At 55.7% G+C, this 26,834-nt stretch overlaps 11 protein-coding genes across 11 annotated transcripts; 5 read left to right on the forward strand and 6 right to left on the reverse strand.

Moving 5' to 3' along the window:
* Nucleotides 1-122: 122 nt before the first annotated feature.
* CORC01_04339 (ATPase) lies at nt 123-2,519 on the reverse strand (the record flags this gene model as incomplete). The annotated part of the gene is made up of 2 exons (XM_022615987.1): nt 123-2,153; nt 2,205-2,519. 2 exons carry the CDS (start codon nt 2,517-2,519, stop codon nt 123-125), a joined length of 2,346 nt encoding a protein of 781 aa, XP_022477502.1.
* Nucleotides 2,520-3,623: 1,104 nt separating this feature from the next.
* On the reverse strand, nt 3,624-7,315 carry CORC01_04340 (uncharacterized protein; the record flags this gene model as incomplete). Its single annotated transcript, XM_022615988.1, has 9 exons — nt 3,624-3,861; nt 3,913-4,711; nt 4,766-5,236; nt 5,286-6,054; nt 6,108-6,829; nt 6,879-6,950; nt 7,007-7,079; nt 7,146-7,175; nt 7,250-7,315. 9 exons carry the CDS (start codon nt 7,313-7,315, stop codon nt 3,624-3,626), a joined length of 3,240 nt encoding a protein of 1,079 aa, XP_022477503.1.
* A 1,555-nt stretch (nt 7,316-8,870) lies between these two features.
* On the reverse strand, nt 8,871-10,171 carry CORC01_04341 (alanine-glyoxylate aminotransferase; the record flags this gene model as incomplete). The annotated part of the gene is made up of 3 exons (XM_022615989.1): nt 8,871-9,313; nt 9,367-9,992; nt 10,083-10,171. The coding sequence occupies 3 exons, from the start codon at nt 10,169-10,171 to the stop codon at nt 8,871-8,873; spliced, it is 1,158 nt and encodes a 385-aa protein (XP_022477504.1).
* Nucleotides 10,172-11,477: 1,306 nt separating this feature from the next.
* On the forward strand, nt 11,478-12,231 carry CORC01_04342 (MJ0936 family phosphodiesterase; the record flags this gene model as incomplete). The annotated part of the gene is made up of 3 exons (XM_022615990.1): nt 11,478-11,546; nt 11,614-12,024; nt 12,109-12,231. 3 exons carry the CDS (start codon nt 11,478-11,480, stop codon nt 12,229-12,231), a joined length of 603 nt encoding a protein of 200 aa, XP_022477505.1.
* A 354-nt stretch (nt 12,232-12,585) lies between these two features.
* Nucleotides 12,586-14,932, reverse strand: CORC01_04343 (shugoshin; the record flags this gene model as incomplete). Its single annotated transcript, XM_022615991.1, has 3 exons — nt 12,586-14,326; nt 14,379-14,823; nt 14,884-14,932. The coding sequence occupies 3 exons, from the start codon at nt 14,930-14,932 to the stop codon at nt 12,586-12,588; spliced, it is 2,235 nt and encodes a 744-aa protein (XP_022477506.1).
* Nucleotides 14,933-15,375: 443 nt separating this feature from the next.
* On the forward strand, nt 15,376-15,924 carry CORC01_04344 (DASH complex subunit Dad2; the record flags this gene model as incomplete). The annotated part of the gene is made up of 3 exons (XM_022615992.1): nt 15,376-15,589; nt 15,644-15,703; nt 15,758-15,924. The coding sequence occupies 3 exons, from the start codon at nt 15,376-15,378 to the stop codon at nt 15,922-15,924; spliced, it is 441 nt and encodes a 146-aa protein (XP_022477507.1).
* Nucleotides 15,925-16,924: 1,000 nt separating this feature from the next.
* CORC01_04345 (uncharacterized protein) lies at nt 16,925-19,184 on the forward strand (the record flags this gene model as incomplete). The annotated part of the gene is made up of 2 exons (XM_022615993.1): nt 16,925-17,441; nt 17,491-19,184. 2 exons carry the CDS (start codon nt 16,925-16,927, stop codon nt 19,182-19,184), a joined length of 2,211 nt encoding a protein of 736 aa, XP_022477508.1.
* Nucleotides 19,185-19,930: 746 nt separating this feature from the next.
* On the forward strand, nt 19,931-21,902 carry CORC01_04346 (carboxylesterase; the record flags this gene model as incomplete). The annotated part of the gene is made up of 3 exons (XM_022615994.1): nt 19,931-20,270; nt 20,327-20,601; nt 20,700-21,902. 3 exons carry the CDS (start codon nt 19,931-19,933, stop codon nt 21,900-21,902), a joined length of 1,818 nt encoding a protein of 605 aa, XP_022477509.1.
* Nucleotides 21,903-22,588: 686 nt separating this feature from the next.
* On the reverse strand, nt 22,589-23,872 carry CORC01_04347 (transmembrane alpha-helix domain-containing protein; the record flags this gene model as incomplete). Its single annotated transcript, XM_022615995.1, has 1 exon — nt 22,589-23,872. One exon carries the CDS (start codon nt 23,870-23,872, stop codon nt 22,589-22,591), a length of 1,284 nt encoding a protein of 427 aa, XP_022477510.1.
* Nucleotides 23,873-24,079: 207 nt separating this feature from the next.
* CORC01_04348 (uncharacterized protein) lies at nt 24,080-24,418 on the forward strand (the record flags this gene model as incomplete). The annotated part of the gene is made up of 1 exon (XM_022615996.1): nt 24,080-24,418. One exon carries the CDS (start codon nt 24,080-24,082, stop codon nt 24,416-24,418), a length of 339 nt encoding a protein of 112 aa, XP_022477511.1.
* Nucleotides 24,419-26,290: 1,872 nt separating this feature from the next.
* CORC01_04349 (uncharacterized protein) lies at nt 26,291-26,653 on the reverse strand (the record flags this gene model as incomplete). The annotated part of the gene is made up of 1 exon (XM_022615997.1): nt 26,291-26,653. One exon carries the CDS (start codon nt 26,651-26,653, stop codon nt 26,291-26,293), a length of 363 nt encoding a protein of 120 aa, XP_022477512.1.
* Nucleotides 26,654-26,834: the final 181 nt, after the last annotated feature.

Consider the following 26,834-nt stretch of genomic DNA (forward strand, 5'->3'; position numbering starts at 1 on the left):
ATCCATGAAATGAGCCCGATGATTCCGGAGACGCCAGACACACACCCGACAACGAGAACAACAAGTATAGCAACAAAATAGACAAGGTCAACGTTTCTCTATCAGTCTATATCCAGCCCTCCCTACGTTTGATGATGCAACTTGGCCGCCAACCTCCTATACGTCTCCGGATTCGGCACACTAGGCTTCGTCTTGCTCAGCGCGGCCTCCCAGTCCTCCCTCGTCAACGCCGGCTCGCCGCCCTCGTACCTCAAAACACACTCGTCCAGAGCATTCTTGTACAGCCCGTACAGATCCGCACCGCTGAAGCCGGCGCACCGCTTGTCGCGCGCGATCGCCTCAACGTCCACGGCGTCCTCGCCCTCCTGCACGCCCCCGCCGATGCCGTTGCGCACAATGGTACGCAAAATATCGACGCGCTCGTCTTCGGTAGGCAGGTCGACAAACAATAGCTTGTCGAGGCGTCCCGGGCGGAGGATGGCCGGGTCAATCATGTCGGGCCGGTTACTGGTGCCAATGACGTAGACCTCGCCCCTGTCCCCCGCGCCGTCGAGCTCCGCAAGTAGCGCGTTGACGACGCGGGCGCCTGCCTCGGTGGTGGTATTCTCCCTCTTGGGCACCAGCGAGTCCATCTCGTCAAAGAAGAGGATGCAGGGCGCGCAGGATTTCGCGCGGGTAAAGAGCTCGCGGATTGCGCGCTCCGACTCGCCCACGTACTTGTTGAGCAGCTCGGGGCCCTTGATGAGGATGAAGCTGGCCTGCGCGTCGTTGGCGACTGCCTTTGCGACGAGCGTCTTTCCGCAGCCGGGGGGCCCGAAGAGGAGCACGCCGGCGGGTCGCTGCTTGCCAAACTTTTGGAAGAGGAGGGGCTCCTTGATGCGCCGGACGATGGAGACCTGGAACGCGGCGCGGACGGAGTGCAGGGCGCCGACCTCGGACCAGGAGGTGCTGGGGATGGAGCTGAAGCCTTCGCGGCGCATGTAAGGGGTGTGCTCGGCGATGGCGTCGACAAAGTCTTGCTGGCTGACGTGCACGCGGGTCGGCTCCGTGTAGGAAGGGTGCTCGATGTAGTCGTACCACAGGCAGGCGTCCTCGAGGTCGCGGTCCCAAGGGGCGTCGTCCGAGGTCTCCATCCTCTCGGCCTGGATGGTGTTCTTGGCGCGCGCCTGCTCAATGTCCATGAAGCGATCGCTGGCCTTGCGGTTCGCGACTTGGATCACGGCGCGGATGTCGTCGCCGACGAAGCCGTGCGTGCGGACCGCCAGGGCCTGGAAGTCGACCTCTGACGGTATGTCGAGGTCCCTTGTCAGGGCTTTGAAAATCTCTTCTCTGGCGTCCGTGTTGGGCACCTTGACTGTGATGGTCTGGGCGAAGTAGTCTGGTCTCCGCAGGGTAGGGTCGACCAGCTCGAGTTTGCTCGTCGTGCCCACGATGACCACTCGGAGGCCCTCGCGTTCCCATTCTCTCAAACGCCGAAGACCCAGCTTTAGTTGTGAAATGACCTCGTGGTCAAATTCGCTGTGACTGTTGCCCGACTTGGTCATGTACTCGTCCATGTGGTCGAAGACAACGACGCATGGCGCAACCTTCTTCGCCTCGTCCAGCACGTCGGTGAAGATTTTGCTCACTTTCTCGGGCGATCGCGTCTCACTCAGGTACCGCCCGAGTGAGATGACAGGAGTCCTCGTCCTCCACGACAGTGATCGCACAAGGGACTGCTTGCCCGTTCCCGGAGGCCCCGAGATGAGAATTCCCATAGGCTGCTCTCCAAAGCACGCGAAATCCTCTGGCTTCCGCGTGCGCGCAAAGACGTACCGTTGCAGCTCTTCTATGATCCCCCGGACGCCGCCCAGGACGACCGAGCCAGGCGGGATCTGCTCGGGGCCGTACTTGCTCGGCTTGAGCGCCTTCTTCGTGATGACCGCTGGAGTCTCTGACACGTCGCCGCTCTTGGACTTGGCCGCCTTGGAAACGATGGCAGAGGCGTCGCTCACATTACCGGTGCCGGTGCCGTTGCCGTTGGCGGCTTCGGGCTCGGGTGAGATGCGGCGTTTCTTGGTGCTCTTGCCGTCCGCCCCCTGGGCAGTGGGCACCGCCGGAGCAACGTTCCAGTGCTTCGTCATTTGTCTGTTGAGAAGAAACCGATCTTCTGGCTACGGCAAGGGGTCAGAAAGGAAACATCGAGTGAAGAAGGGGAAACCCACCTTGTATTCCTCAGCCTGCTCCAAGAGGTCGTCACTGTCCTCAGATTCAGCCTCTTCTTCTCGGCGAAAGTCCAACACCCTTTCGATGGCGTCTTCCAGTGGTTTCCTCTTTTGTCGGCCAAGGCTCGAGTTCGACTTTTTAATTGATTCGTAGATCGCCGTCACCGTCAGCCGTGGCGGCCTCTTTCTCTTTGCACCACCGTCCCTGTCCCTTGACTTTTTTGCCTGCCACTCTCCGTCCCTCTCGTCCTCCAGCTTCTTCACAATTTGGTACACGTCTCTGTCAAGACCGTGACGAAGGCTTATTCGGGCCATTGTGGACGACGATAATGTGGACACTGATGAGACTTACTGAGGGGGTAGTGAGTCTCTCACTCCGGCAGCACAGCGTCGAAGGCGAACGGCAGAAAAAAAAAGATTGTAGGTGGGATGTGCGAATAACGTACCATGATTGGTTGTTTTGTGTTGCTGACCCCACAAATTAATTGCCGTTTCTGCGTACTCGGGACAAGCCTCTCCATCACCGTCAACCCGGAGGTGTTAATGTCGTGCTTACATGCACCGTCAATTAAATATCCTTTGAGAAACTCCGCCATCCCATATCGATATTTTCATCATGTGTTGCTTGAATCGGCCGAGGATGCATGTGGCGGACTGAATCGTGACAGCCGGAACCTACGATAGATTCTTAAATGCCGGCAAATACTCAAAGCCTGTAGCAACCTTGGCGGACTGCAAGATGAACTTGTTACATTGTCACTAACCTTATTGCCCGTGCTGCTGCAGTTACACATTCATGTCTTTTCAAGTTGTATCAAATTTCTGAGCTACAGTGAGAGACACAGAGGCTCAAAAGTGTATCATGAGGCCAGGCGAAGGACGTGGATGCACGAAAGACGTGTTATCTATCTGTTGATTTGCCCACATAAGAAGCTTTCTACCACTAAGATGGGTGTCTCGCCTTGGCTGCATGTATAGCTTTTGTTTTGATTGATTCCTCCTCCCTTCATCATTCCCTCCGCTCGCCTCAGGGTGGGCTCCCAGATCCAATCCTCTCCAGGGAGAGAAAAGACTCGGCACCGAGTCACCCTCCTCACCATTTTCCGTTGCCAGATGAATGAAATGAAATAAAATCGGCCCCGTCTGTGTCAACGCCAGGGGGCCTCAAAGCGGCGAAAGGTTATCCTGCAATCGTCATGTCATCTATCCATGGTATCACTACAGAATGAGCGGGCGGGTGTGGGCCGCAGAGCCAGGGATTGGCGAGTCGTGCTCTAGTCCGTGACGCATGGCTTCTGGTCAGAGCCCGTAGAGCTCCCACTCATCGAAAATGTCCTGCCCCTTGGAATCCCTCGTCGCATTGTCTGCGCTTTCGAGGTTTCTTTTTGGGGCATACTCAGTTCGCAACTCTTGAGCAAGTCACAACTCGTCATCCTCGAGCTCGGAAGGCTTCAGCAGACCGCCAACCTTGCCACGGCGCTCGAGGTCCGCCGCCTTGGCATCCCGCTCCTGTTGCTCCTTCTCAACCTGGAACAGTTCCGCGTTGTCGCCGGCGAATTCCTTCAGGGAGATGAGGAAGTCACGTAGGTTGAGGCGGAACTTGTCGTACTGGGTGTTCAACGTGAACAGGCCCTCGACGAACGTCTGGATTTGAGCGCTATATATCCAATTAGCACTTGTCATGCGCCACTAATCAACTGGTACTTACGGTTGCAGGTTGGGGAAGGCACCACGAAGCAGATTGGCCACGAAGTTAGCAAGGAACTCCTTGTTCGAGGTACCAGCCGCCGCCTGGTCGGGACTGTAGATCGGGCCCTGGATCTTGGGCGCGCTACTGTCGGCAGGCTCCACAAAGTAGAACATCCTCATCAGAACCATAGACTGCGTCTTGAAACCAGCCTTGTGGTCGTTGTCGGTGAGCACGAAGAAGACATCCTGCAGGATGGTAATGAAGAACTGCTGGAAGAAGGCGTTGGCCGTCTGCACATCAGTCTTCTCCGCAATGTTGTTGATAAGCTCCAAGCACATGTTAAGTCCGGCAGCCTCCACATCGCGGTTGTCGTGCTTGAATGCCCACGAGCACGAGTCGATCACGAACTTGAACTGGCGGTTGTCGAGCTTCAACAGCGCGGGGAAGCAGTGAAGGTTGATTGCCCGAAGAAGGTTGAAGAACTCAACGCGGTGCTCGGGGAACTCGGAGAAGTCCTTGTTAATCATGTCCAGAGTGCACTCAAAGACGTTCTCCATGATGTTCGGGACCTGGTCCTCCATCAAAGTGGACAATTTGGTGATAATGGCAGACATGGCCTTGAGGACTTCGGCGTCACGGGCTCCCGGCACGTTGCGGTTGTAGTCGATGAGGATGGACTCCAGCAGGGGTGGCACCATCTGCTGGCGCACAGATTGCAGATCCTCGGCCTTCTCAACGTACGTCTCAACGAGCTTGAGAATCTCCTTCTTGATGGTGCGCAGTCCACGGACATGCGGCATCTTGGTTGCGATCTCGCCTGTGAAAATATTTAGCAATAATTTTGTTTATGAGGCAAAATGTGCAAACCCACCCTGCTTTTGGACCGCCTCGGAGATTAGTTCACTGGTGGCACGGTACATTTGGAGCATGTCGAGGAAGATGCGACCAATCTGGGGGTAAAAGTACGGGCCGATCGATGTGCAGGCTGAGACGTTGGTCTTCATGATGTTGCCGATAACCTTGATCGTCTCGGCGTCCTGAAGAATGACAGGATTGACCCGGGCCTGCTTGATAATCTCATCCCACGCCGCATTTGGAATGGCCATCAGGTCGCTGAGCAGACGCTCCTGCTGGTGCTTGTTGCCCTGGGCAGCTACCATGTATCCGCAGGCCTCGTAGAAAGTGTGCACTTGCTGAGGCGAGAGATCGCAAGTAATCTTGTGCATGTTACGAACGATCTCCTCGATGAAGGGCTCCTGCTCGCTCGGCTGCAGAGCAACGAAGTGGCGGCGACATTGCCTCGCGATCTTGATGAAAGTATCGCAAGCCATGTCTTGGACACCTGCGAGGAGTCAGTATCAGATCGATGTACAACAGTGAGCGAGACATACCCTCATGCGACTCGTGCATGAACTCGAAGAGCTTGTTGACGACAGTCTTAAGGAACTTCCAGTGAGCCTTCAAGAACCGGGGGTATTGTCCAACAATGTACATGATGTTGGAGGCGACGACGGCCTTGTTATCCTTGCCACGCTTCATCTCGGTAAGACCCAGGAGATCCTTGATAACGGTGACGAGGAACCGCTTCTCGGTCTCTTCGTTCATGGCCAGGGAAATCGAACCAATGGCCCAGCAGAGAACGTTGCAATTATGCCATGACCACTCACTGCCATCGACCTGGCGGGCAAGCTTCTCCGTCATGATGTTCTCGGTGTCCACGACGTCCAAGTGCGTCAGATACACCAAGCATTCTCTTATGGTCTTGTAAAGCTGTACCGTGTCGCTCTCCTTGACAAACTCGCGGACGATTTCTCCCTCATCGTTTTCGACAATCAGAACCTCCTCGGGACGCACCATCTTCTCGATCATAACGGTGCGAAGGTTGGACAGGACCTCGTTGTACTTGTGCTTGCGGAGAGGGTAGTTATTGAGCAGCGACGGGTTTGGCGCGCCAGCTCCGGACATGCCACCGGCCATGCCCATCAGGGGGTTGAGCTCGGTCATGGGGAGCTGCTGCATCTCATCGTAGAGCTCGTTGACAAGCTTCAGCCAGTAGTCGAGACAGATCTTGAAGATCTCGCGGTCGTCGATCTGGGATATGCGAATTAGGTAATAATGACCGTGAGTAAGGAAGTCCCGATTAGGCAAGTTCTCGATCAGCTGCAAGCTGTTAGCGTCGACACAACAACAGCAGCCGGGAAGACTGGTCTCACGTTCAGGTGCATGCCGAAGAAATTGCACAGAAACAGAGCCAGGTTCTGAATGAACTCTTGGTCTCTGGAGTTACTTTGGGGATATGTCGACTTGAGGTCGAGGCTAATGGGAATGATGGTGGCGATGGTTGTTAGCACCTCGGTGAACATCTTGACCAGTTGCTCGTCGTACGAATTAGGCTGGCCAGGCCCACCGGTTTGTAGACCGCCAATCTCGGTCAAACACTGCAGGGCGACATTTCGGAACTCGGGGACGGGCAAAAACCGTGTACGCAGGGTGTCGATGAGGGGCGTCTCGAAGATGTAGCCGAGGGGGATCCAGTTGCAGAAGCGCAATAATGTCTCGAGGGTGGCCTTGACCAGGCTCGGCTGGTCGGCGGTGTTCAGGACCTCCTGGCAGAGAGTGAAGATTTGGGAAAACTCGGCGCACATGGTAGTCTTCAGATTCCGGGTCTTGGTTGATGTCATTTGCTCGGCAGAATAGTCGAAAACCTCCTCGGACAGCAGGCGCAGAATGACCATGTTGTTCTCGCAAATGGACAGACTGGAGTGGCATGAAGTGATGATTTCGTTGATAAATGTGGGCCAGTTGTGAGGCCATTCTTGCTTCAGGATCGAGATGAGAACGAGGTTGAGCTTGTTGAGGAGGGTTTTCTGCTCCTTCATGGACTCTTCGGAGCTGGAACACTGGATAATGAACTGCACGACGAAGTTGCGGATTCCTGAACATGTCAGTGGGAGTGTGGGAGTAAAAGATGCGAGACCACAAACCTTGACACTGGTCTCTTGGGAGGACCTTCCATCTCGTCATAATGACATTGTCGAGCACCTGCAATCCCAAGACTAAAATCGTCAGCTATTTTGCACCCTGCCGTCTCAGTGGTTCAGGCCCAACATACACTTCGTTTGGGGGTAGGTCGCTTCGGCGAGAATCTTGTCGACAAGGAGCCAGGAATCTTGGTCTTCCTTGAACTGCAAAAAGAATCGAGTTAGAGGCTGAGATTATGCTTCATGGGCGGGCGGTTGTTGGTCGCGTACCTGGTTAAGCGTAGCTTGCGCTTGCTTTTGCTATATTGGGAGAATCATCGGTCAGCCTCGGCCAAAAATCTCAGACAGAGCCGGGGCAGAAAACCGCAGCGCACCTGTTCTCCACGGCCCTCGTAGAAGGAGCGGACGATCTCGTCCAGCTCCGGGATCGTGATAGCCATCGCTGGTGGTGCGGTACGGTGGGCGGGGTGTGGTGGACGACAGGTCGATCTCGATCGCAAGACGCAGCAACGGGTGAGGGGGAATCTGGTCGCGGCACAACTCTCCCCAAGTCAGGAGTAGGGCGGGGGACGAAAGCGAAGCCGCGGTCGCGGGGGTTGTATACGAGCGCTACGGCTAATGCAGCAAAAAAGACGAGGTCGTTTGTTGTTCGCGAGCAAGATTTGTGCAATTGGAAGAGAGAAGGAAAGCGGCAGAGGGGTGGGAGGTGAGGAAAGTCTGCCGGGCGTGAAGGACAGGATAGGTTGGTTATCGAGAGAGCAAAAGAGGCGGATGGCGGGGGGCAACCAATTTTGTCAGCCGCCCGCTAACTCCACCAGCCACAGGTAGCGATACCTTCCCACGCCCACGGTACCTTAGCGACCTGCCTTACGGTCAGTATTGGTCTCTCCCTTACCGACCTTTTAGTCTCCAATTTACAAGTCACCTTGTCTAAGGTAATTAATTACTACAGGGCAGCTGCGAAGTTTGGGCATGGGCCAGCCCTCAGACCCATATACCTCACTTCGTTTCTTCAGTGGAAGACTTGTGTTTCCATCCCTCCAGTCTGCCTACCTTAGGTACCTTACCTTACTTACTTGAGGTGTCGATGTTGCTGCGTTGCTGCACAGCACCCCTCTTTTCCACCAGCAATCACCTGGCGCTTTGAACCCTGTCAGGCCCAGCCTCACCTAGCAACCACGCAGCGTGACAGCTACTGCCATTTTGACAGTCCACCGATGCGCGTCATCGGTGTCATGTCTACACCGACACCTCACCTTATCGGCACCTCCTCACCTCATCTCCATCGGCGGAAGCGCGTATGAAATTGCAGGGGCGCACGGCCTCGGGCTTCTCTTCCAGTCGCCCATCTGTTGGTTTGCCTCCCAGGTTGGCCACCCAGTCAGTTCAAACACCGATACAAGTCACGCAGATTTCCCGCCGCCTTCAGTCCCCTCACCCCACCTCCCTTACAGTATCTTTACACAGTATCTCTTCACTTCGGAGAATTAGACGGCAATGTGTCCGACAGATTATATTTTTGCAACGCATCATCAATGTTTCCTCATCTTTTGAGAAGGGGAAAAAACCTGGCAAAGCTCAGAGGCCGTTTTCCAGAGACTCGATGAGACTGATCATTTATTCAAGAAGAAGAAGAAGAGCTGAATCGGCAACACTGAGCTGCACCAGTTCATTGACTCGTTGACCATGCCATCTGGGGACCACTCTTTGACCGGATAAGATGATCCCGCCTCATTGTAGCCTGACAGGTAAACAAGTTGACAAGGTGGCTGACATCAATACCGCGCGCCTGACCCGAAACCCCCTGCGGCCAAGCAGAACGAATTGTTACCATCACGGTTTGACTTTCATCGAATAATCACATTAAGCGCCACTTGCCATGGCTTTCCGTCCTTGTGACTTCTAGGAATTTGTTTGAGCTTTGAATTTTCTCACACTGTGATTAAAGATGCCATGTCAGATCTAGTGAACAAATGACAGTCTATACACCCTTGTCTACTCCTTTTGGTAGCCAACCTCAAACAAACTGTCTTGCAAAGCCTTGATCGCGTTGTCGATATCCTTTCGGTTGGGGTCCGTCACACTGACGCCCATGTGTCCGAAACGGATGTACTTGGGCGCAATCTCCTTGTGAATACCGCCGGCAAAGATGATGCCCTTCTTGGCGAGGCTAGGCAGGACGTCGGTCGCCTTGACGCTCTCGGGGAGATAAATAGCAGTCATGCCGTGGGCCTGGTCATCAGGGTTGGCGGCGACCTGCTTGAGTCCCAGGTCCGCGACGGCCTTCTTGACCTTGTCGGAGACCTCCTTGTGCCTGGCAAACCGCTCGGACAGGGGCTTCGAGAGAATCTGGGTGAGACCGGTGTGGAGGGCGTGGATCAGCTGGGGAGAGGGCGTCGCGAAGTAGGAGGGCTTCTTTGCCTCGTAGTTTTGCATCACTATACTTGATTAGCGATCCAGTCTCCTGTTCTGATTGCGCCGCGATACCTACCAGGGGTCCAGTTCTTGAAGGAAGCAAAGTACGACGCAGGAGGGGTCTTGCGCTGGGCAAATGCCTTCATAGCCGCGCCGCTGAACATGGAAATCGACAGACCGGCGGGGACGCCAATGGCCTTCTGGCTGGCCGTGATGACACCGTCGAGCTTCCACTCGTCAAACTGTATCTCCTCGACACCGACACTGCATACGCCGTCGACGATGACGAGGGTCTCGGGGGAGACCTTCTTGACCAGGGCGGTCAACTCCTTGAGCTCGCTCAACACAGCGGTCGAAGTGTCGACGTGAGTGACGGTCAGGACCTTGTACTTCTTCTCGGACAAGGCCTTCTCGATCTCGGGGAGCTGGGGGCGGGATCCGACAGGGGCTCTCAGCTCGGTGACGTTGGCACCGTAGGTCTTGAAGCAGTCCGTGAAACCGTTGCTGAAGTAGCCAGTGGCGAGGACGAGGACATCCTCGCCGGCCTCGACGAGGTTTGCGGCGACCAAGTCCCAGCCGAGGGTACCGGAGCCAGAGATGACAAAGGGTTGCGCTGAGGGGTCCTTGGTGATGAAGAGCTGGCGCAGCATGGACAGCGCCTCACCAAAGGTATTTACGAAACCGGGACCGACATGGCTCTCACTGCAGACAGGCGCAAGTCAGCGTGGTGCCCTAGTTAGACCAGGAGGGCATCCGCTGTAGACGGAAGATATTCCGGGATGGAGTTCAGACCTGTAGTGGCTCATGGCCTGGAGGACGGCATCGTCGAATTCGATGGGCCCGGGGATGAGGAGGGTCGAGTGAGGTGGTTGAGAAGACATTGTGGAAACTGGTCGTACCTGTTGTATGTTATGGGTGTGAGAAAAAAGGTTGGGTCATCATTCGGGAGTTGATCTAGGTAGGTCAAAAAGAGGTGGACTTACAGCCTTTGATGTAGTCGTCGCAGGTTCCGATGGTCGCAGGTGTCTCGAGATGAGAGATACCCGAGCTGATGAGGGGTTGCTGAGGTTGTGGAGGGGCATTCTCCCCTGCTTCGCCAACGTGCGGAGAGGGAGCTGGAGCCGCCTTAGGGGAACGTGCATGTGCGCCTATGCGTCATTCACACCTCGGAAGGTAAGCCGATAGTCTTTATCGGACGGAGGACGCAATTGGTCTAGGAACAAAGAGTTGTAAGGACTCTTACGATTTTGCTCGGATCAGTCCCGTCGCGGGGAGGCCAAGTCTAGGAAGAGTAGGCCAAGAACGACTTTAAAGGAGCGGATACAGGGGCCGAAGGCTTCTGAGGACCCTTGCTTAGACTACATTGGGTAAATTATAAGCATCAGAGTACGCAATGTCATGGAGTAATCCTTGCCTTTTTTTCTTCTTTTTAATTATGTTAGACGACAATGCTGCTGTCTGTCTGGCTGCTGTGTCCCCGCCTCTAAAAAGTGGCTGGGCTTTGGGGGGCTTTTCTGGAGCACACTAGGGAGCGTGGAGGGACAGACAAGTTCGCGTTTGGAAACTCTTGTCAAGCAGCACAAGGAAGACAGGGAGGAAACTCGGCATTCAAGTCCGAGCTAGGAGAGTGCCGTTGTCTCTCACCGGTGTCCTGGCGTCGGAAAGTGGAGAGCTCCGAGTCCTGATGAGCACCTAAGTAATTACGGATGTGTTGACTGGATGGGATGAGAAGGTCCCGAACTCGGGGGACGACACCGGACGACATCGGCGCTTTCCCAAGTTGAGGACAAACTTGTTGAGCCACACATAGTGGAAGATTCCGCAGTGGACGGTGGCTTGACCTACACCACCAGCCCCACTTGAACGTTGCAACTGAGGCTGGGAAAGCGGCCACAGCGGCGGTACATTGTGAGCTACATACGCAGAGCATATACAGCTTAGCTACCTTATCAACGACTACTACGTCGAACAAACGAGCGAACAATTCGAGATCTCGTCTTTGGAGTCGCGTAGCTCATTACCGCATCATTTGAGCGATCCACGCGCACCCTACGCCGGAATCGCCCCGGCCCGCGGACCTCCCATCGGCCGCGCAACTCTAAGGAGGCAAGCTCCTGAATCCCCGGCGCTCCCATCACCACCTCTTAGGCTGCATCACCCACCACCACCTTAACATTCCGCGCAAACATGGCGTTCTTAATTCTAGTCATTGGCGACCTGCACATCCCAGATCGCGCCCTCGACATTCCCCCAAAAGTACACATCCCTGCCGGTGCTCCTCCGCAATGCCTTCAGCAGCTAACACACTCGTTCTCCAACACAGTTCAAGAAGCTCCTCGCCCCAGGAAAGATCGGCCAGACCTTATGCCTGGGCAACCTGACCGACAAGCATACGTACGAGTACCTCCGCACCATCGCGCCGGACCTCAAGATCGTCAAAGGCCGTTTCGACGTCGAGGCTACCAGCCTACCCCTCACCCAGGTCGTCACCCACGGCTCCCTGCGCATCGGCTTCCTCGAGGGCTTCACCCTCGTCTCCAACGAGCCCGACCTCCTCCTCGCCGAGGCCAACAAGCTCGACGTCGACGTCCTTTGCTGGGGCGGCACCCACAAATTCGATGCCTTTGAATATATGGACAAGTTCTTTGTCAACCCCGGTAGTGCCACAGGCGCTTTCACCGCAGGCTGGGGCAAGGATGGAGAGGAGCCCGTCCCGAGTTTCTGCTTGATGGACGTAAGTGTGCCCAATGTCACTAGCTAGGAGAATCATATTCTACAGGATGGGCCGCCTGTCGTACTTTTGCTGACCATACTGCAGGTGCAAGGAATCTCGCTCACTCTATACGTATACCAACTACGGAAAGATGACAAAGGCAATGAAAATGTTGCTGTAGAAAAGGTCACATACACGAAACCCGTGGAGCCATCGGCTGCAGCATAAATGACGGCGGAATGATGAGAGTGCGTTTAATCAAGGACGTGGGCATTTGCGAAAAAGTGGAAGATTCAGCCATGATCGACTGGTTTGTCATGATTCAAGACCACACCATCGTAGGCAAATGATGATCATGATAATAATATAAGTTTCAGCCGGCCATTCTCTAGGGCCTCATGCTCGCAGTGCTCCTCTATTTCCACGATTAACCCAATCGCGGGTCCCCTGTGGTATCCACACAGCAACAACCATTCTGGGAGCCTCCCCAGAAACATGAACGAAACAAGGAGAATGGTATTTGAGAACGTATCCAACTCCAAAAACACCAGTGCTAGCCGTCAGTCCATCATAGGGTGGTCATTACAACATCATGCTCCTTCTCCGCATTGAGACTTTCGAACTTGTTTCCTGAAAGTCGCTGCTCTCCACACTCTCAAAGCTACTATCCTCGAGGCCTTCTGCTTCTGCGCGATTCCTTTTGGGCAAGACCATCGACGCTCTCTTTCTGGGCCCGCTGGATTTGGGTCTCTGGCTCCCGTCTGCCCCATCAACTGTGAAGTCCTCTCTCATAGCAGAAGATGCTCGTCTCGAAGACTTGGACTGGCGCGCTGGCAGAGTGAGGTCCTTCGCTTCGGCAATACGGGGCGTATCGCTACCTGGGGTCGAGGCGGGAAATTCGTAAGGATCAGCCTCGCACTCGGGCGACGGCGCCGGTCGACTGTTAGCGGTCTTCTCCAAGGAAGCAGAGCCGCCAGGGTTTTGTTGAAAGGGCCTCTGTCCTTCGCTTTCGCTTGTTGAGCCCGACATCATGGAAGACGACCTTTTCTTACGAAGTGGCTTCGTCACGCCGAGCCACTGTTCCGGCGATGTCGGATTGTCAACAGGTTTGTGGGGGCTCTTCTGACTTTGCCGGACAATCGCGGATGGCGACGCAGCGGCCGCGATCTGTTTCCAAGTAGCATCGTCGCTAGATTCGCGTTTGATTATTGGTGCCGTGTCCGCCGCAGACGGATCCGAACTGGCGCTGCCGCTGCGCTGCAGATACCTCGTTTGGCCAGTAACGGCGTCATATAGTTCCTTCGTAGGGCGTCGCATTTTGTCACGCAAATTCGGCTCTGCATAGCTGACAGAAGCTCGTGCCCGCCTGCTTGGCCGGGATGTTTCACCCTGAGAAGAGATGTCGTTGGGCGGGGGCGTATCACGAACACTCGGCAGGCTCGTTCTAGACGCTGGCTCAGGGGATGCCGGCGATAGGAGGCCGGCTTCAATGGGTACGGTCTCTGTGCTTGGCAAAACGTTAAGAGCAGGCACCGGTGATGGAGCAGCGGCAACAATCATTTCGACGTGCTCAGGCTCGGACCTGGCTTCGGCCTCGGCCTCTCTGATCTTCTGCGCAGCCCGCTGGCTTGCTGCGCGCGGCTTCGGCTTCTCAGAAGCGATCTTAGGGTCATTTGCTGCGTCCTTGGCGCTCTTCACAGGAGATGCCATGTCGTCATTCGTGCTCTTGGCCGACAAAGGCTTTCTCGAATTGACTGGTGCCGACATCCGTTCTCTAGCTTCACGGCGTCTGTTGGCGAGTTCCTTCAAGGTCTGTCCGCTAGGTTGTTCGCGTGCCTCAAGAGGGCGTTGTTCCGGCTCTTTCGACTTCGAGGGCTCAGTTGGTGATTTGGTGATTTTGCTTAGGTCGTCTCCCATGCTGTGCTTTCTTTTCGACCCAGCCTTGACGATGGTCTGAGGCATCGGGGGTAAGATGGGAGTCTCCTTGGGTGGCCGCTTGGCATCAGGTCTAGCGTCTTCAGTCTTTGTTGCATTATCGGGTCGCACAATAATATTCCTCTCGGGTTTCTGCGTTGTTCGGGAGGCTGGTGCCGGGGTTATTACTGGCGCTAGTGATGGCGATTGCACCGGCGAGCCCTCAGTAGCCGCCTGCGGTTCTGCGGCACCCAGGGCTTGACGAGGGGATCCGATATCGACGGAGTCTGTATCGACGAATCGGGACATTGGTGGCGGACCAAGTTCGGGGGAGTCGGTGGTATCGGCAATGTCTGTCGTGTCTGTTGTGTCGGCGGCTTCCGAGCATAGAGCAAGGATCTGCTCACGGCTGTGGTATGTTAACATCACAAGCTGATCAACAACTATTGCGGCTGACTTACTCCATTGTTGCCCTGGTCAATGACTTATTCTCTGCAATAGGAGGCAAACGACCCTCCTGCAGCGCCCGAGCCTCTGTATCCTTCACTGGCTCGCGTGGCGGCCGCCTCTGCGGAGGACTGCCACGCGGCAAACTTGCTCTGGAAATCCTTCTGCCTCGAGGGCTCGCGTGCCTTTTAGTGGGAGGCTCCTGGCCGAGGCTGGAAAGCAGCGACATGCAGTCCATCAACTGAGATTCGAGCCTGGACCTGATGTCCAGGGCGTGGTCTGCTATCCTCCGAGCATTGCTGTCCTCGAGCTCCTTCTCTAACTCGATAATTCGGCCATTCAACTGGAGGTTTTCTGATAGAGATCGAGAATAGTCTGCTTCGAGGTTGTGGATGCGGTTCAAGTGGACGGCGTTGGCTCTGGCAAGGTCTCTGTTTTGGCGCAAAAGCTTCCTACGTACTACAATAACACAAGTTAGTCGACGGAGATGAAGAAGTGAAGGCGAGAAAGTGAACATACGCGTGTCAATGCTATCTGTAGATACGGGTGGTTCGTTTAGTCGGGCCATGGTGCATTCTGGAGAAGTAAAAAAAGCCAACGCGCGATGAGACCAAAATTGAGGAATGAGGGAGTCAGCTCGGCGAAGCACGACAAGAAGGTGGCTGGGACAGTGACGATGGGGTCGGGGGGAGGGAGAAAATTTACCGAACTGTCATTTATTTACACTCGCCCTAATTGAGACTAGCGTCAACAATCGTGCAGGGAAGAGGAGGTTGCTGGGGGCGCATTCGGATGGGTCCAGCTCTCCACCGCCTGCCGCATCCTTTTCATGTGCACTTTCATCAGCCTACCTTTGACGGTTTCTGTGACCTGCTGATCGCTTTCAGCTCAGCTTTCTGATTAAGTCCCTACCCCGCCATAACTTTCATTTTAGCTATTCCCGACTCGAACGCAGACCACGACAACTTTTTCAGGAAGCCGACCTCATAGACTCGTCTACTATCTAGAAAGATGTCCTTCCCAACCCGATCCCTCTCGACTCGACTCCCCGGCGCGGGGTCGCAAAACGCTTCTACAGGCCCGTCGCCCATGCTGGTCGCACGCATCGCAGAGAAGAAGGCAGAGCTGGAGCACTTGAAGGATCTGCGGGACCTCAGCGCTGCCGTTGCCGGCCAGATGGAAGCACTGGAGCAAAAGCTGTCGACGCTTTCTGATGGCACAGAAGGTCAGCACGACCCACCGAGGGACCATAATGAGAAGCCAGGCTGATGGATGACAGCGATTGCGATGGTTATTAGCAACTGGCATAACGTGCTGCGCGCCATCAATATGGCATCCGGTAGGTCAAAGCTGCATGCAGTACACACGATTGCGACTGACAATAAACGTGCAGCCCAACTTGCCAAGACGCCTCCGCAAGAAGAAACGTTGAAATCGGAGGAATCCAGCATGTCTCTGCCGCAGACACTGGTTCGCATTCCGACAGAGCATGCTCCGACGCTCCAGGCGCAGGCTGAAAACGCAGCAGAGAATATAGAGAGCAGCTTGGCTACGCCATGAAGAGCATCGCATGAAACGGATCTTTGGCCCGGAAAGCAAAATATGCCTTTAGATGCGACGGATTACGAACGGGGGTTACTTTTTTGGTCGCTGACTATACCAGCGTGTCTGGTCAGCATGCGCGACCAGGCTGTTGAGGTTCCTCGCAGATGCAGAAAGAGGGGAAGCCATCACTGGGGAACGGGCCAGAACGAGACGGAACCTCGCATCGTTGTCGGAACCTTCCAATCTGTTGCAAGCCCAAGTATTGGCGGAGGGCTACACAAAGTGTGTCCTCCTCGGGCAGTTTGATGCCGACGCTGGATTGGGCAGGGAAGCTCCACCCAAGTCAACAAACACTAACTGACGGGTGAGGTGCGGGGTCCCGAACGGACGGGAAGGACGCGACCTGAATCGGAACGCGTCTCTTAGTCATCTCACACGTTGCCATAGAGCAGATGCAGCGAAACGGGAGGTGCTTCGCCCTCGTGGCTACCCGCAAGCCCGAAGGCCCTTGGCTCTTGGGGACAGACCTATCGAACCTGCCGCGCCCGTGCCCGGTGGCTGTTGGTTGGTGGCTCTGGTGGCAGGAAACTAACATGTAGGGGAAAGATCAAATTGAAGCCAATTTCCTGTCATCTCGGTGGCTGCCAGGTTAGAAATCCATCTCTTCCACGTCACTCTGTTTGTCTTGCTTCCACTCCGCTTCCATCTCCAAGCGCCAAACACTTTAGTCCATTATTTTCGAAGAGCTCTTCTTTTTGGACACCTTCAGCCCTCTCCAGACTTTGTCTTGAACCAGAATCATACGGCCAATACAGAGTACCGTGTACGAAGTAGAGTTGCAGCCAATAACCCCGCCATATTGCACGTATCCCGGCTGGTCCCAAGCGAAATTGCTCGCCAATCCCAAACAGTCCACTGTCTCCTACGTTTTGCGGCCCGTTGTCTTTCAATTTGTCTGGGGTCGGCGGCGGTTCCCTGTCTGGGTTCAGGTCGGCATCGGAGATTGTAGAGCATAATGGGTCGCCTCTCTCGATCCAAGACCGTAGGCCACGGCTTCGGTATCCTCGAGGACACCTCTGGTCTCAGCCACCATGCCTCATCCGACGCAATCGGCGCTCACACCTCCACCCACCTCGCTGCTCTCGAAGATTGTGACACTAACAGCCGCCAAAGAACGTCGGAGTTCATCGACTCTTTAACCGACAAACTCAAGGAACTACATATTTACAGTCCTAAAAAAAACCGCGCCGAAAGATCACTGCTGCAACCTGCGCGACGCCGCTTGACTCGATCGTCCATTGACAACAAAACCTTCCCAACCCTTCAACACATCAGGGAAGAAGTTGAAATCTGTGACGGAAACTCGACCGTGACTAGCCCTACGCAAGGACCATTCCCTGCCGACCTACCTCAAGAGACCAAAGAAGACGAGGGTATCCCGTCGTCAACTGAAACACGTGCTGCCGTACCTACTTCCCCCCGTCTGTCGTCGAATTCACTTGAAGCCAACAGATCCGACTTCTCTTCTCAAGGTTCGCTCATCTGATTATTGCCATGTGGTTTTTCAACTAACCATATTAGTCCTACGCGCAACTGGCCTCGAACGCCACCATCCTGACATCGATTCTAACATCGAGACGTCCATCGCACGGCACAGGGCAGGTCAGTATGACTATGTACTTTCGATTCCGAACCCAGACGGCTCGGCTAAGCGCGACAATGCGCTCCGTGGACGAGGAGACTCCATGCTAGACTATGGCTGCAACGTCTTGGTCCCGGCCGACCGCACTGAGGAAGCTTTCTGCAGTCAGCGCAAACCGGCTAATGCCTTCAAACTTCTAGCTACACCTCTGATAACTGACGAAGAAACTTGGAGTGCGTCGTATTCATCTTCAGAAAACGAGGACAACATGGCTGTTGCAGAACCACTTGTTCGGCATGTTTCTCCAGCGCCTGCTGGACAAGAAAATTCCATGACAAAATCTGCCATAACTGTATCCGTCGTTGATCAGAGCCATTCCAAGGAGTCCTCTTTGGATCACGTCAGCCACCCCAAGGACCGAGTAGTTTCCTTCTCGTCTACAGACGAGAGCAGCGGCCCGATGGACGACGTTCCCCGCACTCCTTCCAGGTCGACCTCAAGCAGCTCGCGGTCTCGAATTGAGGACTCCGTGGAAGCCATTGATAAACTCGAGGAGGAATTGGAGGCCATAAATACACGCTTGGCGACACCAAGCAAGTCGCGACGAATTCAATCTATGACCGATGAGTCTACCACTACAGCCTCCACAAACGAAACGGTCTTCAAGCGGCCCGCCTCGACACTGAAGCGCACCCAATCAATTGGCGCTGCAGCAAGAACATCATCCCAGGCACGCGCAAGCCAGAGGAATTCTGTTAACTTTGATAGCGACACCCAAAATGGATCACCCGGACAGGCCCTTGCTAGAAGGCCTGCTGTGGCTCGTCCAACCAGTCTGCTGCCCCCCAAGCCGCCTGCCAAATCCAAAAAGGCACCTACGAAGCCCTCGTTTGAGCTGCCAGGAGAGGCCGTTGCTCGCCGTATCAAGGAGCAGCGCGAAAATCGCCTGGCTCAACAGGCCCAGGAGAAAGCCGCTGCGGCAGTCCCCCAGCGAACTAGATCACTCAAGGCCCCGACCCGGCCCAACTTTGAGCTACCTGGCGAGGCGATTTCCAGGCGCAAGAGGGAGGAACGAGATGCCCGTCTCCAAAAACAAGAAGAGGATGAGCGAAGGCGTCGCGAGTTCAAAGCGAGTCCTATCAAGGCGAGGCTTGGTTCCGCTGCGCAACCTCGGGAAACTGTGGCTAGTCGAGCTCGCCAGAACAAGGGATCCGAGGCCAGCGACATGGAAAGCCCGTCAAAGCGCTCAACAATTGTGGGCACCCCTCGTACACTTGCGAGGTCAAGTTCCACGAGGTCACCACAGGCTCGCGGCAGAGGTACCTCACAAGCCGGTCCGGAAACTCAGCTCAGCCGTACTACATCTACATCTACGGGCAGCATGAGCAGCAAGCGAAGCGCGCTATCCGTCGAGGAAATTGAGCAACAAAAAGTCAAGGGTCGCGAAATCTTCCACCGCGACAACTCTTACATCGAAGACAAGGAGCGGGAGCGCCGCGAACGCGAGTGGAATGCTAAGATGGCCCGCGAGCAAGCTGCGGAACGCTCCAGGCAAGCGAGCCGAGAGTGGGCTGAGAAGCAGAGACGCAGGCAGCTAGCTGTCCTGGCTGCCACGGCGGGCCAAGCAGCATGATTTGCCGGACGTAAGGAGTTGTGAGGCTCCATTTGGCAGATATCTGCCTTGTGAATTATTTGGCTTTTGTGCACGGAGCTTGGCAATTTTATCGAGACTGCGCGAAGTTTGGGGCAACGGTATCAACCGTTCAGCTGGCAATGTTGACAGACAGCCGCTGTAAAGGAGTTTTGTTGTTTAGTTTTAGAACTTGGCTTGGTTTAAGCATCGATAGGTCGATTGCCGTTATTGACTAGAGTTTATTTGGACTCCTCGACAGCTGGGAGATAATTTTATTTTACACCGCAAGAATGCAAGCCTCCAGTGATGTAAGTCTAAACGTTAGAGCGGCTGTTGATCAACAACGTCAGATTCAGGTCAATTGATGTGTCTATGATTCTGGTGAACATCTACTGCTCAGATTTAATGGCGAGTCAATCAGCTCATAGTCAATGGTCATAGAAGCGCGTTGCAAATCACGATCTGCGGCCGGCCGGGGAGAAAACGCGGGACCACACGGCCGGCTAGCGTGCCGGCGCTAGCGGAGCACGCCAACGACATCCGTTTGACTGGGTCCTGACGAGGTAGTGGCTCACTTTTACCTTCCATTACATCAACATCTCAACATTGATAATTGGGAGGAACCAAAGTAGGCCAGAGGAGAATTCAGCATTCTGGCACCACAAATTCCGAGCGACCTATTTACCTTTTGATATACCTCGGCACCATCGTCCGCAAATATTCAGGTACTACTGCGAACCCGGAAAATGAGTCCCGCAGCCTCAATCCCGTCGCAATCCCAGCCGACGGTGCGCCTGGATCAGGGGGCGTTCGTCGGCACCACCATCGCGGAACCCGCTTTCCCGCGCAGCGTCGAAGCCTTTCTCGGCGTGCCGTATGCGAAATGCGAGCGTCTTCGCCGGCCGGAGGCGCCAGAGGCGTCTGGTGATTCGTTCGACGCGGCAGAGTACGGCCCGGTTTGTCCCACTGCGGACCCCTCGTACCCGGCGGCCGAAGAGGGGTGTTTGAACGCCAACATCTTTCGCCCGGCGTCAAGTGCCACTTTTTCGGACGGGGAAAGGAAGAAGGTCCCGGTATTGGTGTACAGTAGGTTATCCGGCAATGATTTCGTTCCATCAACCACTTACAAACGTCTCACTCAGCACACGGCGGGGCCTTCAATTTTGGGAGGGGAGGGGACAGGAATCTGGCGGCGTTTGTCTCGTTCTCCAAGCGCGACGTCGTGGCCGTGAGCTTCAACTACCGCCTCGGTCCGCTAGGCTTCCTACCGTGTGGGGTTGCCGCTGGGGAAGGTATCGCGAACCTAGGGTTATTGGACCAGAGGGCGCTGCTCGAGTGGGTGCAGCGGAATATTGGAAAGTTTGGCGGCGATGAGGGGTCCGTCACGGTGATGGGGTTCAGCGCTGGTGCGCATTCGGTTTGTGCTTCTTTTCTCCCCTTTATCTTTTATCTCACCCTGTGTCGGCCTCACTCTGGTTGTAGGATTCAGCGGGGTGCTAATGCAGAAAACACCAGCTCGGCCATCATCTCCTCTCGCCTCCCTCCCGCCGCCTCTTCCACCGTGCAATCCTCGAATCCGGCGCCCCAACGGCCCGTTCCGTCCTCGCGGCGACGCACCCTCGCCACGAGGCCCAGTTCGCCCGGCTCCTAACCCACGCCGGCCTCTCTCGGCTCTCCTCCACGCCAAAGCAGATCCTCCCCGCCCTCCGCGCCCTTCCTCTCGAGAAACTCCTGCAAGCCTCGCTAGCAACCTGGTCAGAGTGCGCCCCCTCCGTCCAGTGGCCCTTCCAGCCATCCATCGAAGCGGGCAGCAACGACGTTGACCAAAGGACACCAGCCGTCATCCCCCTCGCCCCAATCAAAACCTGGACCTCTTCCTCATTACCATCCCTCCCGCCCCTCCTGACAGGCTTCAATACCTCCGAAGGCACAATGTTTGTCCCAGCCTCAGCATCTGCACCAACAGCCCTGTCAGACTTCTTCTCCGCCCTCATCCCCTCCCTCTCCGCCCAAGACCTCGAAACCCTCGAGAGCCTGTACCCGCCCGCTTCCACGTACCCGGCCCCGCCGACCGCCTCCCACGGCTCTCAGTTCCGGCGACTGGCACAGGCGTACGGGCATTACGGATACATTGCCCCACTCCTCCACTCGGCGCACTTTGCCTCGAAAAAAGCCGGTGCCGCCGGCAGTGATGCTCCCGCTCCGGTCTGGGTATACGAGTACGCCGCGCATGCCGACCTCGGCGCCGCAAACCACGGCGACCACGTCCCCGCCGCAACGCACGACACAGACATCCTCTTCTCCCCCAAAACGCCGGGCCTGCTCGCCGTCTCGGACGCAATGCACGGGTACTGGTCGTCCTTTGTCACGATGAGCTCCGCCCCGCCCGAAAAAGGCAGTAGTAATCCCAACGACCCCGACAACCCGAACCCCAGCGGAATCGCCTGGCCTCGCTTCATCTCCCCTTTTGGCGACACGGCCGCGAACGATTACGTCCCCAGACCGGCGGACGACCCCACCGAGACCAGGGGTAAGATCCTCGTCTTTGGTGAGGGTAACGACGAGCTCATGGGCCGCGCGGGCCAGCGGCGCCGGGGCACGGTGGCGCGCGTGCGTACGTTGACCGAAGCCGAGGTGAAGCAGTTCCGGTTCTGGTGGGATCGGGTTAGGCTGAGCGAGGGAATGGGGTCTGCTGAAGAGGACGAGTCCAGGTTGTAATACATCAGCTGTGGATTAGATATGAGTGAGAAGGTTGATTTGAGCAAGCATTAGACTTTCCACACTGAAGTAGTCCAGAACGCAAATGAACTGAAAGCGACAAGAATAGATTGACAAAGGAATATTCGTTCATACGTGTCTACGAGACTGTGTTCCGAGATCTTGGCGATCTCGACTATCCTACTCTTTTTCTACCTAGTACTATACTAAAATCCTTCAACTTTCCTTGTGCGGCAGCTCCCCGCCGTCAAGACAGTCCTGGTTGCTCGTCCGAGACAGCAGCAAATGATGTTGCCTGTGCGCGCCCTTCGTTGGATTGCTATGTACAACAGATTAAAACGGAGCAACACGCTGTGGAGGGCAATGGTCGGAACAGGTCCCCGAGATGGTTATGTATATGACAAATAAATCATGTGCGTCGAAGTGGATGATGAGCTCCGTGGCATTTCGCTGGCCTTGACGTGTGGCCAGGCAGGACAGCGGAGCCGATGATATTAAAAATGAAGAAGTTTCGCGAGGCAGTGAAATGCCGCCGTGTAGCATGATTCCATAAATCCGTAACGCCGTTGTATGTAACTTGACTTCGAGGTCGAAGGCCTGATGGGGATGATGGGTATCTTCAGAACAGAACCCCAGCGGCTAGTAAACAACAAACAAAACTTTTGAGTTGGCACACAAGACCTTGTCTAAAAGTTCTGGGAAATGCCAGCGTTTTGTTGTTGAGGGTAGTGCGAAGGGTTCTCGATCCGAGTGTTGCGACGGGCTGGGTTGTCGCGAATGACCGGTTGGCCAGGTAGCTCAGTCGCTGGGTTGGGGTAAGAGCTGTCAGAGTACGGATTGTTGGCGTACTGGTCGTAGTAACCATTGCCGTTGCCATTACCGTTGGTGTTGCCGTTGCCGTTACCGTTACCGTTGCTACCGCTGCCGCCGTACGCCATGCCGATTCCGTCAGAGGTATCTGAGTGATTTCCGGCGCTGTAGGAGGATGACGCATTGGAAGGTCCACGTTGGACACCGCCTCCGCGGTTCATGGATGCTGAAGGGCCCATGGCGCCGAGGATCTCGCCATCGGGTGAGTGTGAGCCCTCGTTAATCAAAGGCTCTCCTGAACGGGTGTCAGTTCCTCCGTGGCTTGGTGAAGTTGTGTCCGAGTATGCCGCACCTGTGTTGCCTCCGGACATGGTCGTGGACGCCTTACGTCCGGTCGAGCCAGCGAGAGTGGTGGAACCCCAGCCACGGTATCCGGATGAGCCTGCATCTTCCTTCATTTCGTACGAACCGCCATCGCCAAGAGACGGGATGGTGGGATCAGCGTTCGGGTTGTAGGCGTAGTCCTCGACCTCCTTTCGTCGCTCCTCCTCGGCCTCCTTGCGCTGCTTTCTCTTCCTCCAGAAGTATAGGCCAGCCAAGATGAGCAGGGCAACAGCAGCAATGGGCACGACAACGGCAACCGCGATAGTGCCCCCATTGCCAAGTCCACTGTTTGACTTGCCACCAGAGTTGATGGCACCGCCCGAGGCTGTTGCAGAAGCAGACGAGCTGGCAGCGGTTCCGCTCTGTGTAACGCCCTTGGTCTGAGTGATGACGGTGAATATGGTACTCGTCTGACCTCCTGCTTCGGTTGGCGTGATGATGACTGTAGTTGCGACGAGAGTCGTTTGCGGTTGCTGCGGAGTCTCAGTCGGTTGAGTTGTCGGAGTCGGGGTTTCCTGCGGCGGCGAAGTAGTTGGTGCTGCTGCTGCCTGGGAAGTTGTCGGTGGCGGGGGTGGAGGTGTAGTAGACGCCGCTGCCGCCGAAGTTTGGGGAGTCGTCGATTGTTGCGCAGTGGTAGGAGCCGCTGCCTGCGAGGTTTCCGCCGGAGGAGTAGTGGTGACAGCGGCGGCACTCGTTTCCGCGGGTGCGGAACTGCCCGGTGTCGCGGCGGGAGTCGTTGAGGCCTCACCACCCGGAGTAGTAGCATTCGACGACATTGCGTTTTCCTGTCTCAGCAATATCTGTGGCGATTGACTGTGCGAGAGAGACATGTTAGCGACTGGCGAGGGAGCAGCGTCGATGGCATCGCCAAATTCCGAACAAGGGACGACGGGTATTCAACAAAACAAGACGGAAGGCTTGAAATGGGAAGACAAGTTGGATATTTGACAACCGAGGCAGACGACCCAATCATTTTGTGCGCAATGAACACAAAAGATGCAGCAGGTTTCTTGGGAGGCAAATTGGTGATCGGCAGAGATGCCGTAGTGCACTCGGCCAAATCTGGGAAGCACAGCGTCGTACTACGTACCTCCAATGAGAGCGAGTGGTTCACACGCAGCTTTTGCAAGGCGCAGAAAGGGAGAAGTTTCAATACAAGCGATTCCGCAAAGAGCAATTCGTCGACGAAGAAGCTTGGTCGATTTCAGCGACACCGCGAAGAGGCCAACCGGCGATACACGTGGAACTGGCGGCGGTACGAGGCCTCAGTTCAGGGCGACACGGGTGCGTCGGGGGTGTCGAGGACGGACGGAGTTCTCTGAAAACTATGGGAAGTTGCTGTCGCGTCTAGGCGGAAACAACGGCGATCGAACGACGGGTGCTCAGACAAGACGAACGGTCAATAATTGGCGCGGGTGGCTGAGTCAGGTTCAGGTGGTGCCTGTGAGGGAGCGACCAAGACGGACCGCCTCCTGGCTACTGCGCGGGTCGGTGTTGGGTCGGGGGTTGGCAGGGCCTACTTGGCTTCGTACAGGCGGTGCCTGGTGAACAGTATCCGTAGTGCCGCGCGAGTATTGTCGATCGGCAATGACCAAGTGGGATCGATTGGCGACGGCCTGAGGAAAGCGGGAAAAGCAAAAGGGCAGGGCAGAGAAACTGCAAGAGTTAGAGCGAGAGGAGAAAGGGAAGACCCAGGAGAAATGGGGAAGAGGGGAAAAGAGGAGGAAGGAGGCCAGCAAGTCGCGATTTCTTGGAAGGATGCGGACTGATGCTGATGCCGCTGCCAATTGAAAGTGAAAGAGGAAGGGCCGGGCAGGGGTGACGAGCGAGGATGGACGGGACGGGGGTGGTGGAAGGATATTGACGGAGAGCAACGAAAGGGAGGGAGAGGGAAAGGGGGGTTTGCTAGGTAGCTCCGGAGGAGCTGCAGAGGAGGGCGCGGGAATATGTATGTTTTGAGCAATGGGCGTTGACAGGAACCTTCGTGCCTGCCCAGGTGAGGTGGACCGACCGCCCTCCTCCGTCCTCACAGCCTCCCGCCCTGTCGTCCATACCTCTCTTACCTCGATCGGGTTCGAGTCCATGGCTCAGGACTCACTATCCGCCGCCGCCAACCTTGCTGGCGTGTGTCTGTCTCGGGTCCAGCTATCTAGCTCCGAGGAACTGCATTGGAAGCCAGCCGCAAGTGCAGGTGTAAAGCCAGAGGTGCAGCAGGGCCAAAAACGGAACATGATGGTGGACTGATCTGACCATCCACCGTTGAGGTGGTGGGTGGCTCAGCGGAACATAGGGCTGTTGCTTCAGTGGCAGGGCGCTGAGCTAAGGCATGCTGTAACCAGGCTCAGGTCAGCCGAGCCGAGCCCAGTATCCGTACGGATGCTTCCTCCCCCATATAAAATCCCTGGCTGGTGCATGTGCGGATGAGGTACCTTTTCAGCGGACCTGGAGTGGACCTGGAGGGAACCCGAGTACCTAGGACACCCGGCAAGGTAACTAATAGAACGGGCCGATCTGCAGTTCGCTCGAATTTGCGAAGCTGCAAGGCATCACAGTATGGCACGATGCAATGAATTGCATCGAGGAAGTCCGTACGAAGGCAGAGCGATTGAGTCGAGTCTTGACAAACAGACTGACAGCTTCTGTCGCGTGGTCGAGAGCGACAAGACGGCTTCTGCCGTTCATCATCTGTCATGTCTCATTCATTTCGCAGCTGCTAAGGGACATGCCTGTTGAGATTGCGAATTGCTGAGCCGCCGCCTTCTCTGGCTCGCAGGGGCCACAAAGTCCCGAGAGACCCCTGGCACGAATAAAAGCCTAAAGCTCTTAGAGCTGCCCTGGCTTGCCGACAGAGCATTTCGACCAGATACTTCCAAGTTCCTACCCGGGAATGCTGGCTCCTTCCTTTCATATCGTCGAATGCCTGCCGAGTCTTGAGAGTCTTGCTCTGGTCCAAACGGGGCCAAAGAAGGAAAGACCACCTCTCTCCAACATGTGCGTTCCCCATGTCGCGGCCTCGACACTTGTCAACCAGAGACATGAATGCAAAATACGACGCCTCAAACGTGACACGCCAGGCAGATACGCAAGCAACTCGGAGCCAGGCATGCCGGTCAAGTTTCATCTGCTCTCTCGTCTGCTGTCTCCTCTCTCCCAAACCTAAAGACTTCAGATTTCAGACGACGGACAGCCCGCGATCAAAAAAATTCAATCCTGCTGTGTATCCCGGCAGGCCACCCTTCAACAAGTCCCTGCACCGGCCGTGCCTCACTGCTGTGCGGCATGCCCTCGCTCCTCTCCCTCTCCCTCGGGCCCGTGGAGCAATGTGCCTCATAAACGGGGTTCGCGAATTCGCTTCGTTTTGCCGGGGACACCAGAAGGTCCGTCCGCTCCCTCTCGTATCCAGAGTGACGGTCGACGGCTCCAGAACCAGCTAATTTCCCTTGCCCAGCGAACATGCACCTTCCCAGTAAACCACGCCAGCTGCCAGGTCCACCGTCCGCAACCCTCGAGATGGCATCATTTGCTCCCGGAGAAAAAGAAGACGGAAAGCAACGCATCATTGCCTTCCTGCGATGGTTAGTCAACGCAATCCCGAGGCGTTGAGGTTGGTAAATGTCCCCCACTCGTCGTTGGTTGTAGTCTACGCCAGCCTGGCCTTGGTCCTCGTTGGCGTGTCTTACACACACGCCATCACCTGGTCTGGAATGTTGGCGACATTCATAGGGCAAGACGTAGACC

The sequence above is a fragment of the Colletotrichum orchidophilum genome (assembly GCF_001831195.1).
Source record: "Colletotrichum orchidophilum strain IMI 309357 chromosome Unknown Scaffold_28.1, whole genome shotgun sequence".
NCBI classification, from domain to species: domain Eukaryota; kingdom Fungi; phylum Ascomycota; class Sordariomycetes; order Glomerellales; family Glomerellaceae; genus Colletotrichum; species Colletotrichum orchidophilum.